Here is a 15,878-nt window from a genome sequence, read left to right on the forward strand (position 1 = left end):
TTTTTAAGTATTTTATTAAAATTTTATTTCTCAGTGTTTTAATATGTGATATAATTTTGTCCCCAGTTTTCTTATTATTTTATTATTATTAGTAAAAATCTAAAATCTATGTTGCTTTTAAATAATATAGTTAATGATTTACACGTTATTAAATATTAATAGTAATTTAGCAAACATTATTTAAAGATATATTAAATATATCAAATATTAAATACATTAAAATATAATTATGCATGAACTTTATATATAATTACAATCTAATTGTGTGTGTATTTTTTGGATAATTTTAATACAAAATTAGAGTAACGCGTTAAAGAAAGTTATAAAAACATAAAAGATTACTGCTGAAGAGATTTTAATGTTACTTAATTACTCAATTACTTGATAAAATGACACAACAACATTGTGCGCATCGCGCGATATTACATTTGGATGATCTTCCGTCCATAAATCATTGCGTCGTTTATTACCACGTAACAAGACCACGTCTCATTTTCTTCTTCAAGTCGGCGAGAAAAAGCGACAAGCGTGAGATACGCGTTTGAGAGACCAGATCCTATAAATTTCGAAAAACAAGTAAAAAAACGCTCAAGAAGAATTGATTCCACGGCTCTTCTACAATAAAAAGTAAGTACAAAAAACGCTGAATTTAAAGAAAGATTAATTATTTCTGCCGGAGATTATATAGAAAATAATATAGAAACTGAAATTCTTATGAAAGAGCGTTTTGTAAAAGTTCTTTGTAATCTTTGTTGTGTGCAAAAAGTATTAGATATTTCTAATTTTAAATATTTTAAATACAGATGTTATAAAAGCCATTAAAATAATTATTGAAGATACTTTGTGTTTATAGAAAAGATTCTTTAATTTATGTCTATTGTAACTTCATTCCGTATCGCAAAATTGGACGGCTGTCGCCGCCTATAATCTCTCTCGTTTCATGCTTTCCGCGAGGTGTTTATGGAATTTATGGATCTTATGGAACCGGCCTAATTCTTCTCTTCAGGTTGAACCGTGCTATTACCGAAAGTGGTCCGACTTTTTGAGCAGCTTCACGCAATTTCGCTGCTTGTTAATTGGCACCACCTGTCTGGCCAGTTCCAGAAAACTTAAGGAGAGCGTGATCGTTACTACATATTTCTCATAGATGAGTGAATACAACTGTCTACGTGTTGACGAAAATTATTGTGGCAACGGCTCACGTACCCTTGTTACAGCAATTGACATCGTTATGTATGATAAATATTTATCATTACCTAAATTACCTGCTATTTCATGAATCATGTTACGTCACAGGTACATTATTTGTAATATAATCGTTTATATTATTTTAAAAAATATTGTAAGGGATAACACGTAGGAAGAAAGCAAAATAAATGACCTAGACAGACGAAAACTGCCTTTAAAATTAAACTGAGTTTTTATACAAAGTAGAACAATAAGCGTAAAAATAAAATTGATTTTTTTTAAAAGAAATTATTTTTAACAGTTAGGAAATACTTGATATAAAATGTAATAATAAAGAAATTATAAAATTTTTTTTTTATTCGAATGCATATGTAATATCTATGTAAGATACATATGTAACATAACTATTATATTATCAAAAGAATTAACAGAAATAACAGATTTAATAACTAATTACATTTAATTTTTCTCAACGCGTTCTTTTCATACAGTTTATTAGAAAGAATGTGTAAATTTAAATATATTCGTATACCCGATGGCAAACATACTAAACAAAAAAAAATACGATAGCCTTATACACCACCAACTCGGAAGAAAAAACATCGCCCTCGGGACGCTGTCATTAGACTCCGTAAATTAGTTCGTGGATTCCCGGATGACGTCAAAATCGCGGTATGCGAGGCCACGCCAACAGAATGCATCTTTCGGGTTCCTTTACATTCGTGGAATCAATGGGAAGCCAAAACGAAGCCAAAACGAACTTATGCAGATTAATTGTTTATGTATATATATCGTAGACGACGGGTGACAAACGATTTGACAATCTTGGGATTTTCGGCGAATTAATCTTCAGCAAGTTAAAAATGTATATAAATAGCATACCGTCTTTTTATTCCACATTTAACTTTACCTTGTAAAATTTAACAAAATTTTGATTCGAAGGCTAACTCCTTTTGAAAGATATTAAATATTAAATATTCGTTAAATAAAAAACACTGTTTTACATTCTTTGAGAAATTACAGATAAAAGGTAATAAGTGAATAATTGATTGTGCTTTGTATAAGAAATGAATAAAAGAATATATACGAATAAAAAGCTGTCATAGAAAAAAAATGCTAAATTATTTTCTTTAAACATTTTACGTAAAAGATTTACAGCATAAGAAAAATTAAATTTTTTATTAATTCAATCAAATAAAGATTATATCAATCTTATTTTTTCATTACAGTCAACAATTACACAAAAAAGTCATATATTTAACTAACAAATCATCAAACAAAGTTGATTTGCAAGTGAGTTTATATTCACTCATTTCGTTTCGGCGCTGATTTCTGAACGTATGTAAATCCGAATTCGTGATCTTTATTGCATATAGTAAACATAAATAATTAATCAAAAGACGCTTATGGCAACCTAGACTTGTTTGAAGTAGAGATAATTAATGTCTTCGCTGATTATTAAATGCAAGCGTTTTGTGAACACATGTTACAAATGAATTTGTAAATTACCATATATGACTTGCGAATTAGAATTGACAAGTGCTTCTGTATTTTACATAAAATATTTCAGCACCAGCAGCTTCAAAGATAATTTTTTTAGAAGACATACTGAATGCAATTTTATTTTTCTTATTGCTATATTTTATATAATATTATCCTAAAATCGCCGATATTAATTTTTAAAAACCGGTTAACAAATATAAATAATCACTGGAGACACACTTGCCATAGTCTCGTTTGCTAGATTTATTTAAAATAGTTTTAACTAACATCTTATCAAATTATATCTTATTGATATTGATAAGTTTCTTTTTCTAACAAGTTTATTTCATAATTTAGAAAATAACAAATTAATTTTCTAATAATTCTTATTATAAATTATAGAAGAGCTTTCTAACGTTAATATTATCAAAAGTTCATCAACAGTTTTCAACTAATACAAAGTAAAGAATTGCAGTTAAATGACATTGATAGGTTTTATTAAATAAATAAATTATAGTCAAACAACTCACAACTAATAAATAATTATTAATATAAATTGATACGTTTAATACTGTAAAAATATAATACGATAAAACACCTAATAAAATATAGTAAGAAATAAAATGTACAAATCTTATTTATTTAAATAAATTTTAGCATCTCATTTCACAAATTCGCTATTAAAATTTCAAGTGCTACATGTTAATATTTTTACACTTGGAAAAGATTTTACTTTCGTGGAACGTCGCAGAAAAAAACGAGAATGTTCCAATTAAAAATATTATACTATAACGTTACGAACCCGGATTTTTGCCATACCGAAAAGACAGAGAATGTTTTAGCAATTTTCGAACGCTGATATCGAAGACCCGAATTTACATGTGACATTTATCAAGGCCGGCGCCAGCGACTTTTTGCGTAGACAAAATATTTCTCGGCCATCGAGAGAAAGAACGATCGAGATCTGCGATATAAATTTCTTCTAGACATTTCTTCGCGAAGATTTATGCTCTGCTACTAGCTGCCCCATCCATCGTAAATCCTAGAATTATTTGCTGATAGGATTTAAAGGAAGTAAAGCGTATCTGTGAGCGTATTGATCTATCTAGCAATTCCATTTTTAATAAAAAAATTAACTGCATAAAATATTGCAAGTTATATAAAATATTAACTAAAAGAGTTGAAACATTTGGCCTTTGACTTTTCTACATTTGTTATCCAATTAAATTTCCATAAACATTAAGAGTCAGTTTAAAAAAAAAGAAAGTTGAAGAAAATAAAAACGACATTTTTCTTTAGTCCTTAACTTTTTTAATAATACTATTAAATTATTATAATATATATTATGTTTAATATGTATAGAGATATAAGAATGTGTCTTTAACAAGCGAATTAGCGAATTACAAAGAAATTAAAATATTAAAAATTAAATGAATTCGCAATAAGATACAAAATTCACGTGAAAATTAAAAGTGGAATGTGACGTTATTGTTGACTGCACTGGACTTTATCGGAGTCTTCAGTTAACACTTTGAGCCAACGATTTCCGGGTGGGAGAGACAAACCAAACGGGTGTTCGTGAATTGCATAAATCGGTAACCGTTTCTGATTTCGACACCGGAAACTGGCCCCTGCTTGCCGTCTCGTCATTTGTTGCAAGCGCGAGATGTATAATCATTTGTAGCGATTGCATAATCGCGAGCGCCAGGCCCAGCCAGTCAGGCGAAATCGCCGAAAATTCCACGTTTCGTTCGTCGTACACCGGTTATTACACGCACGTTCCTCGCGTCACATCCACGTATGTATACGTGTATACATACATGGATGTATACGCATTCTGCATCGAATGCACATGATCTGCATTATACAAGTGCCGTAACATTACTTTCGCATCTTTAAGCCTTGCGCAGCTTTTACCAAAACTCAAACATTGCTTTTGCGTTCTTTGCTTTATCCTCGAATTCATTAAATATTTCCCAAGAAACCTCTCAAATTTTTTATCTAAATATTTATTTTGTATTTAAGAAAAAAATTGAACTTTGCAAAAAAATTAACATTTAGTAGACATTTTCAGCGCGTAGTTGTTTATTTAGCATTTTAAATTGTATAATATAAATTGACTTTATAATGTAATTGACAGAAAACGTGATGATTATGGTATAAAATACATGATTTAAAAGTAACATAAAAGCCGAAGAATCGTATCCGTAGGTAATAAAGTTGTCAAATGTAACTACTAAGTGCGGCATATTAAGCATCAATTGCCTCGTTATTGTTGTGCAAATTGGTATAATCGAGAGATCATTATGTAGGCGGAACGTTTCGCGCCGTCCAAGAAAGAAAGTCAATTTCGTGTTCTCGAGGAAGCTCGTTCTTGTCTTCTTTGTTCCCGGTCTTTTTTGTATCGTTCATGACGATTGTGTTTGATTGTTGCGGTTACACAATTTTGTGGATCTTGTATCAACTTTACATTACATAATGTGCAAAACCCAATTGCATCTTTCCTTTAGCAATTTTGCAGTTATTAGAAAATATAATTAATGATTCGAATATTAGGATTAGGTAATAAAACTCAATTTAAATCAAATTAATATGAAAGCATTAAGATAAATAATAACTATATAATTATTAGTTATGTAAATTATTAAGTCTCCATCAAACTGTTAAAAAGCAAACTTAAGATAAAATCTGAGATTACTTTTCTAAATATTATTATTTCGTGTTTCTTTCTTAATTCAATCTACATAAATGTCGATACAATTCTGAAAGTAAAAAATAAAATTGTTTGTACGCTTTCAAAAATATTTGATAGTTTTTTTATCTTGTTTCATATGATGCTCATTGTTGCAGATATTGATCATTATCCGATTGTTATAATGATAAGTCCGTCTTCTTATGTTATTTAATTTTCGTATCTCTCGACAACTGTAATTGTTGGGCATTTTATATTTTCAACATCTGTGATTTTTATTGACCGTATCTGGCAATTTTTATAATGCAGAAAATTTATTGCGAAAAATATTACCTCAGCCAGGGTTTGAATCTGGACCTCCCTTCTCTCTAGGCGGGCGTCTCTTTTTTTATATATTTTATTTGTATTAGAAGGATATTTAGTTCTTTCCTGTCCGTTCAATTGGAATGCTTCTGCCACAAAACGTAGGTGGAATGATGTGTGGTCGACCTTCATCAAGGATTGTTTCCGTCATTAAACGTTAAAAATATGCGAGAGGTTTATGATGTATACATATACATGTATATCACAATCTTATATGTATATGGTGATAAGTAATAAAATTTTTATTTGCAATGTAGGTGGAAACGCATTTACGTGTATGAAAAATTATATCTTGATTTACATTCCGAGGCTGCTTTGAAAATTTATGCAAACCTTATGCAACAAGCATAATTATAAAAATATATGCTTTCCCTTTATCTCGAAATATTCCGACATATTTTATGTAAGTGTATATTCACATTCCTTCATTTGCCTCATTCTCGGTTGCATATTTGCATTCGTACTTTGACTCTTGCTTTCTAAAGTTTTCCGCAAACGAAGACATCTTAACGACCATCGATACTTGAGAAAATAGTTTAATGTTTAATTATCATGATTACACTTTTGTTATTCCAAAATTTCTTTTATATCATATTCTCGTTTTTTAATTTATCTACGGTCATTATAGTAAAATGAAAGATTTTAACGAATTAAATGCACGGTTCAATGTTCGAAGATGCCTGATTGAAATAGATATAAAAGTTTAAACTTACTGACAAATAACTCTTGTCGTATAAAAGAGAAGAAGGAAAGAGCGAAATGGTTACTCAATCATTTTCGGGTAAAGTATCATATGCGCTTTAATAAAGAAAAAAAAGGTTAGTAGAAGGTATCGATGGCAGATGCAGGCTGTTGCATCAGTACAAAAATATTGTTGCAATTTGATATTTCTTCTTTTATGCTTACATGTTATGCTTATAATTTCATATAAAATTCGTTTAATACGCTATCTAAATAATATTTATCACAGGATATATACGTTTTTAGTTAAAAATCTGTATAACAGGAATTTTATAACAATTTTCTATAAACGTTTCATAGAAATTGAATATATATGTATATAAATCTGAAATAATGTAATTTTACAAGGATAAAAATATTTAGAAAATTAAAAATAGATTGTAATTAAAATTAGCCACCTAAAGTAATCTAAAATAAATCGAAATTCCCTGCGTATGCTTGTAAGGTATGACATAACTGTTTAAAGATTAGCTCCTAATTGCCAGTATAATACTAAAATTTCAAATTTTATTCGACCACAGCTGGCCACATAACCGTTTAGCTTTCGGTTGTAATATGTAATGCTACAATATTTTGAACAGGTCGTTCATCATCTTTAGACCAAAAGGCCTTCGGGCGTTGGCCAATTTCCCTAAATCCGCCATTCATTTTGCTCTATTCCGTAATCAAGGTGAACCACTAATGGTCAGACCGTGAAAAATAAAGGCATGTATTGCCGAAATTTTGTGTAGCAATCTCACAGACAAAACGCTGTTGCAATATACCTCTACTTTATTTCATTGCGCCTAAGGACATTGTTTCTCACGTTTCTCGCTTAGAAACAGACCGAGGCAGTGTGAAAGGCGAATACATTTGGGCGAGGTGTAAAGGAAATATTGAGGTCTTACTGAAACAGCAAATCAGTAGCAACAGCAACCCAAAGATCAGGAGGTCGGAGCAGAAGTCGGACAATTGAAATCTCATTTAAAAGGAACATACGACATTCGGCATTCAACTTTTAAGCGCTGGAAAGCATGTAATAAAATTATCTAATATCGAATCGTGCGTGAAACGTCACATTCTGTTTATGCTATTTATAAAAATGGTAATAATATAAACTCAAATGTAATATACGTGTATGTGCACTGAGAAAAATGTCCGATTAAATATAATCGGACAATTCAATTACATAATAACAAACGGATATGTCCAATTAAATTGTATATCCGATAAAAGATACGATCGGTTTTTCGATCAAGTTTCATCGGTGACTACATTTCATTGGATAAATTTCATCGAATGTATCCATAATTTAATCGGAAAATGTAATCGGAAAAATTAACCATCGGAAACACTACTCAATTGGTTTATCCGATGAAAATTTTTCTCAGTGTGTGTATACAAACGTATGCGCGTGTGCGTGTTATAATAATATTTAAATCTTTGATATAAAAGATGGGCGGAGAAGGAAAAGAAGAAGTCGCTTATTTCTTTACGAAAACATTTACAAAATTGATTTATTCCGTGAATTCAAGTTACTACACGACGAAAGAAGCGTCTCTTGAACGGACGCTCGTCGTGTTGGATTTTGCGCTGCTGGGAAAAGGGTTACGATGGAGCAGGGTGGTGTGTATGTGACTTTTTTTCTTAGGAAAATTTCATCTAGTAGTGGCCGCCGTAGCCGCCGTAGCCGCCGTAGCCGCCGTAGCCGCCCTTAACGTAAACGGGGACCGTTTCTTTGACGACGACCGGATGCGGGACCGCGACTGGCACTGGGTGAGCGACCGGAACTGCAACCGGGTGGGAGATCTGGAAGACAAGAATATTTATATTAAATAAAAATGAAATAATTTCTGCTCTTATTATATAAATAACCACTTTCCAGGAGTTTATTATATTATGTGTGCTATTCTTTATATTAAACGTACTTTAGGATAGTATTTAGTATTACAATTCTAACGTTTTTAATATAATTAATATAATCACAGTATAAATAATACGGATAACGTTGGCCTGGTGTGCATTCTTACATATTTATTATTATTATAGAGAAGAGTCCCCTATTATGAGATAAGCAGCTAATATAAGATAGTGGAGTTTCTGTTAAATTAATAGACATCATTTGTTGGTTCCATCATGAATTTAATGTCCGTGGAGTGAAATCTTTTTAGTAGAAAATTGATTGTTAGATCGTTAGATCGAGAGTTGTGATTGAGTTTGGACGTTGAAAACCTGCTATCTCATATTAAAATCCTACCTCACAATACAAGACTTTCCTCTATAACTTGAAACAAAGTATCTAATAATAGACTAAATAATTGTAGTCAATATATTCGCATTAATTACATCAATCGAGCATACTGCAATCATTGATCTACGGCATCAATTGTGGCTTTATTTTAATTACAACAAAAACTATAAAATAATGTTCAGGCGATCGATTGCATCTCTCTTATGTACCTAGTCGCGTAACACACAAATAGATGACCAAAACCGTAATTCTTATCGCAACACATTGTATCGAGATACCAATTAATCAATGTAGGCAGTAAATTAGCTATGCCGGAGCCCGAGAGTATACAACGAAACTATTCATAATCACATCTCGAAATCGATTTCTACTTGTTGCGTCTGGACACGTACAAAAATTATAATGAGACAACACGTTATAATAAGCTGAATATATTATTACGATAGAATAAATTTATCAGAAATTACGTCAAAATATTGAGAGATAATGTTTTTTGATTTACGGTATGAATCCTGATACGAAATTCTAATTTTTCGTCTGTCAAGTTCGGCTAGTTTATTTTCTAATCCTTGAATTTTTAAGAATTAACAAATTTCGAAAATGTCACGGTTAAAAGAAGATTAGCATTTGTTATAATTTACCTTGACAGGCACGGGGTATGGGGCAGGCACGGTCACCGGCACCTTAACGGGCACTGGAACAGGCTTCTCTACGGGAACCGCGATGGTCTTGGTATGAACCACGGGGTAGGGCTGCGGCACCGGGACGGCTACTGGAACTGCGTGCGGGACGGCAACTGGAACCTAAAGATAACAAAAAATTCAGACTTTATTACGTGCCGAAGCGAATAACATAACTTTTGTCTGCTCTCTTGTTCTCTTCATTGAAATATTTAATACAATCTTTCAATTCAGTCGTTTATATAACTTAATATTTAATTTAAAATTAATAAAAATGCAATATAAACACTAAATTAAGATTCCAATTAATTAATCCAATACTTATTTAGGACACAACATTGAAAATTTACGCTGCACAAATTACACTTTGCAAATCTTACGTTTACATTATATAATCTAAATCGCCCAGTCTTATGAAAAATGTATTATTACACTGAGAAAAATGTCCGATTAAATATAATCGAATAATCCAATTACATGATAACAAACGGATATGTCCGATTAAATTGTATATCCGATGAAAAATTTGATCGGTTTTTCAATCAAATTTCATCGGTAATTGCATTTCATCGGATAAATTTCATCGGATATATCCATAATTTAATCGGAAAACGTAATCGGAAAAATTAACCATCGGACATACTATTTAATTGGTTTATCCGATGAAAATTTTTCTCAGTGTATTATTATTATTTGTCGCGATACCACATACAAAAATAAAACTGATTATCTCATACCTTAACAGGGTAGGGGCGATCGACGGGGACCGGCTGTGGGACGGCGACGGGAACAGCAACAGCCTTCTCCTTGACGACGACGCCGTGTCCACCCCCGTATCCACCATAGCCGCTAAGGCCAAGCCCAAGACCACCGTATCCACCATATCCACCGTGTCCACCGTATCCACCGTATCCACCGTATCCACCGAGTCCGCCGTATCCAGCGTATCCACCATATCCACCGTAGTCACCCAGGCCGACCAAGCCACGCTTCTGGACCGTTTTCTCTTCGGCGGCGAACGCCGCAGAGATCAGCGCCAGGCAGATCTGCAAAAGAAAGGAACATCAATAAAAAGTTCCTCAAGATCCGCTAATCCCTGTTAGTTGATCGAGATATCTATAAAAGTTAATATTAATAAGCACAAATTTAATGGGTAATTCTTAGAATGACGAATAGTTATTAAAACTGATCTGCACTTCTTCATTTTTTAAAATCAAAAACATGTCATTACAAAATTTTCAAGTAAAAATCTAAGTGGCAAATGGATAAATAAGTTTATCGTGATCTGTAGGAATAACTGTTATTAAAATATCTGTTCAATTTAAAATTAATTGACCTATCCAACTTAGAATAAAAATGAATAAACTTGAGAAAATTACTCGAGATACTGAATCAAGTGTAAAATCGTAAAGAATAAGGCATGATTAATAATGCATTGTAGTTTAATCATTGTTGAAATAGATAACTGTATATGAATCAATTGGTATACACGACATAATATTAACAAATTTTTAAAAATTGCCAATTATCACAAAATTGAGAATCAATAAAAAAAATTAGAAGATCTTTGCACGGGATTTAAACTTCACACAAATAATAGATCTTGCCAATTTTGATGTTAAGCTTTGCGATTATGCAAAAGGAACACCATGACAAAGCACGAAAAAGCGTAGAAAAATGAGATCAGCTCCTAAACTTCGATCTGATTAAGCATTGTGTCCGAACGAAAATGCTCTCGGCAGAATTAAACGGATCTCAGCACTGCTTCGTTAACTTCGCTCGAGGATGTGACAGCACGTACCAGGGCCCTCATGTTGAACGATACTTTGGCGTGATACTCGCGCGTGAGTAAAATAGATCGGTTTCTGTCGTTGTCGGGCTGGAAAACCACCCTTTATATAGGGAATTGACTTTCATTTCGCGCACCCTGCGCCCCGCCAAAGGCGAGGGAAGCCAACGGCCGGTCTATCGCCACACCTACCTAGAACCTCTAACGCTATTTACCCACGATATACTGCACACAGATGTATGTATGTTATAACACATAATGTGCAACGATTGTATAACACGCTAAACGTACACGAGCCGCCGTTGGTAAATGGAGCGCGCGCTTGGCCACCACTTTATGCAGATATGCGTGCATATGTGAGTGCGTTTAGATGCCACAACCTTAACGAGATTATTTTTCTACCCGCCGGGAGATCTACCTCAATCGTGATGTCACACGAATGTCATTGAAAAATCGCAGGATACTCGTTAGCGATCGGCGTTACAACAGTTCGTCTCCTCGCAGTCGTTGAAGCTGTTCGTTACGAAATTTAATGGGATTTGAGAGATTCGATTTTTTAATATTTCTATCTCCAAACTCGCACATAATTGCAATTACTGGACTTCTGTTTTACTGTAGACTTTAAGATCGAGCACAGACGTTTTTCTCGACAAAAATCGAAGACGTGGCGTGATTTTAATTATTTAACTAAAGTTTACTTGGAATTTATCGTAATGCAAATTAAAAATTGAAAAGAATTTCTGGCGTATTGAATTTTAACAGAAAACATAAGCAGTAAATAAATGAATATAAAAATAATGACAAAAAGACATTCCCCTAATGCCAGTACAATGAACGAACGGTTTGATAAATTGTGAAGATTTACAATTGAATGCAACACGATGGTATATATTTTTTAATTAATTTGAAACAGCCGACTTGCTATAGAGCAAAATTATAATTGCAATGTTTTTTAATAAAGAATAAAATGTATAATAAAACATACAAACGAAATATTTTTGAATTTTGCGTGCGCGCGCGCGCGTGTGTTTCACATAGCTCTAATCTTTCTGTTATGAAATATCTTTTATATTTAGAATGCAACACGATAATATATGGGTGCGAAGTAACGAATTTCCCACTAATGCACGCGTAGCACCAATTATAACACATGAATTTATTCTCGCCCGTGTCCGGCGGCTGTGTCGGTTTGCGCAAGATTGCTCAATACTTCATCACGCATAAAGCAGCTAGCTCGCCGCGCTAATATAAATCATGCGTTGTGAGGAACGCAGTGTCTTCTATTACGGTGCACTATTATTACGTTACGCGCCCACCGTACGAGATGCAGATTGTCCACAAGGTAGCAATTCCGCAGGCACTATCATTGCCATCTGCGAGACTGATATGTTGGTTTTATGCCTGCAAAAATCACCATTAACGGCATGGACCGTCGGCTGATTGATCTATGGCGATCTTATCCCTGCCTGCCGATTGATTTATAGGCAATCCCTTATTCCTGAGAAATTAATTGTTAGTTATTCTCACGTCCGCCGTAAGTCTCACCGGACACCTCGCATCTGCGTTTCGAAACGAGAACCTTAATCATTATTTGCGAAGGAATCGCCTTCATCACTCCGTGAAGAAAAAAGAAAATTATCCTTGAACGATCACGTAGATATTTATGAAGTTCTCGTATACTTTGATAGACAAAACTTTTTCTTAGATAATACAGTAACGCAGATTTATGAAATTCAATAAGATCAATGTTTCGTCAAATTAATTTTAACTTCCTTTGAATTTTCTTACATGTATTGAATTGCGATCAATTTCTTACCATGAGAAAATACATTCCATTAGTCACAGAGATAGCAACGGTGAATTGTCTAAATCACGGCATAGCGACAAATACCTTGTAACATTCCTAAGTTGACATAAGGCGATTAGGTTTATCACGTTGGCACGCAGAATGGGCCCCCTATCGTTTCGCTACGCCCAAACAAACGTTTCCTGGTTTAATATTCATTTATCTCTCTTAAAGCACTCTCCGAACACCACCAGAAGTCATTTATTTATTTTACGAGCGGCAGTTTAAGTTGTCGGGCCGTTAGCGACGTTTTTATACTACTTAACTGTTGCTTTTTCCTGCTTAATTTTTGTGAAAATTTATCACTGTATATTTCCTTGGCGCGTCATTTATTAATCTTAATTTACACCAGTCCTCAATCTTTTAATTGCTCAGTTTTTCCCCGTGGTGTTTATTAACTGTATTATTACTATAATAACACGATTTAAGAATCAATATGCAGTTCGACATTAATACTAGACACTTTGAATTCTGCATTTTTAAGAGCTCCTTAAATATATACTGTACAACTTAGTATCACGTGTAATTAAATGCCACACGCACAATAAATTTAATACAAGCAATTTTACCATAACGCCCGTCCTCCAACTGTCCAGAATGATTGCGTTCTGCTATTTCTTTCCCAAAGCAAGGTTAATTTGCATGTACTATTGCGTGACAACGGGATAATGATAGGGATATTGAACATGCTATTCGAAAAAGACTTGGTTTTGCCCCTACGATTACTTAACACCGGGCTCGTGCTCGTGAGATCTTTAAATAAGTGCAATTTGTAGTGGAATGTCACACAATCGCTCGCATGTCCGGTTTAGGTGTCTTTGAACGGGGCGTAGTTAATTCGCTAATCTAATGCCAATTTTGATTGATCTCATTATCCGGTGCACGTGTTAGGATTGATATTGATTAATGCTTAACGCATTACAGTTAGGTAACTGAATTGTCCATCAAGATGTGTATCTATACTGCTGTGATGGTATTACAATTTCGAGTTAAATAAAAGGGTTGCATTACATGTTTTATTATTATCTCATAAATTTAATGGCTTGTTATTAAGATAAATTAATTATTCTGTTCGTTATTTGTTACTCTTTGTTAAGAAAATTAATAAAAATTATTACGCATTATTTGGTACTTTGATACAAGTTTTGCACTAATAGTTCGCTATAATATAAATATGATATATAAAATATATAAAATATGGTTATTAAATGTAAGACTAATGACTGGTTTGATAAGCCCCGTTGCGCTTTTACATTATTACCATGTTTCGTCAAATAACGACAACGATAAGTGTACATAAGTAGCGATTTATGTGCTTATTAGGGAAACGATCTGTTTCTATGCTGAAACACGAATAGAAATAAAAACTGTCATGTGATATTGTGCAAAAAGTAAAAATCCGTTGTCTAACGGTCGACTTAATCGACTTAACTTTCAAGGATATTTCGATGCTTTGACGATACTTTCATAAACTCCGCATTACTCACGAGATGTTTTATTGCAAACCATTACATCTGTTGCGCTATTATTTCACTCCGCGTTGAGCATGCGTCTATTGTAGCTTTAACCTTGGAGCAAAATAATAAAATAATTATATGTATATCATCAAAATACTGAGTTATATTATGTTAAAAAATATATTTAATAAATTTAAATGTATATTAAATTTGTAATAATTTAGGCGGCTGTGCAATCTAGAAAAAGGGAGGAGGAGAGAAACCCGTAGATGGAAACTGGATATGAAAAATACGTTTACTCATTTCTTGAGAAAAGCGAAAAGGCGACTCACGGCAGTTCTATACGTATAGATTTTTCCTGAAAAAATCTTATTTTTTAGAAAGTACAAAAATAAAACAAAAACAACAAATGCAGCAGGAAAAATTTTTATTGGATCATATATAAAAATATCGCAATATAAGTAAAATCGATATAAATATCTCAGGTGTATTGAGAGTAGAAGTAGAAGAGATATAACAGTGAAAAGATCTATGCAAAGTAAGGAAGAAATAATTCACAAATCGGAAACCTTAATGGAACACGAGAAACAGAGTAATTCGAGAATTTAAATGTTTACGTTAGGCGCCATTAGGTCGAGTATTTCAAATTGGATAGCGAATAATCGGCCGAGATCTCGTATTCTGGACTGCATTGGTCAAATAAATATGGTATTTTCAGGGGTTATCGCACCGTAGGCACACGCTTGTATCGATGACACGTCGGATGTAAATTGCATCAACCAGCTTTTCTCACGCGCGCGAAATCGCCCGTGCGTGAAACCAGAGCCAGGCGGTTTTTCGACACGCTCGAGCTCGCATTCATGTCTAATGTGGATCCGGTATACTAATCGATCGACGAATATCATAGAGAAACGCCGAAGAGCGGTCGCGAACCTCGGTGACACACCTCCATTATTTCCGTCCGGCCAGAGGCTGGTTCTCGATCTCGATATCACATTACGCAATCGCGCGCCGCCTCGGCAACGCCTCGCTTTGTAACGTCATAGCCGAGAAAATAAATGAGTTATCCTTACGCGCCGCGGAGAATGGAAACCGACGACAACGGCGAATAGGCTTATAACTTGCGAATATAACTAATATGTAATATATATACCCGCTTTATAATATTTATGAGAGCAGCGACGGATTTTAAACTGTCCTTCGACGTCATTCGCAGAAAAAATTCTTTGGCATTTCAACATATTATTTATGTCTTATTATTAAACTAGACGCATTTATTGAGCTAACAAGTAACACTACCCAAGTGTTACACGCCGATTTTCTTTGAAACTTTGCACACTTGTACAACTTCCAAAAATATTTGACCCCTATTTTTTTTATTTGTGCTCATAAAGCATTTTAAGGGGATGC

General features: G+C 33.5%; 1 protein-coding gene across 1 annotated transcript; it reads right to left on the bottom strand.

The window, feature by feature from the left end:
* Nucleotides 1–7,932: 7,932 nt before the first annotated feature.
* Nucleotides 7,933–11,269, bottom strand: LOC105563426. Its single transcript, XM_012015017.1, has 4 exons — nt 11,178–11,269; nt 10,114–10,422; nt 9,338–9,499; nt 7,933–8,254 (listed from the first exon to the last, which is right to left on the bottom strand). Exons 1-4 carry the CDS (start codon nt 11,187–11,189, stop codon nt 8,108–8,110), a joined length of 630 nt encoding a protein of 209 aa, XP_011870407.1. The 5' UTR covers nt 11,190–11,269; the 3' UTR covers nt 7,933–8,107.
* Between the last annotated feature and the right edge of the window lie 4,609 nt (nt 11,270–15,878).

Source organism: Vollenhovia emeryi, unplaced genomic scaffold (genome assembly GCF_000949405.1).
Source record: "Vollenhovia emeryi isolate VEMERY1.0 unplaced genomic scaffold, V.emery_V1.0 DF939175.1, whole genome shotgun sequence".
In the NCBI taxonomy this organism is placed as follows: Eukaryota; Metazoa; Arthropoda; class Insecta; order Hymenoptera; family Formicidae; genus Vollenhovia; species Vollenhovia emeryi.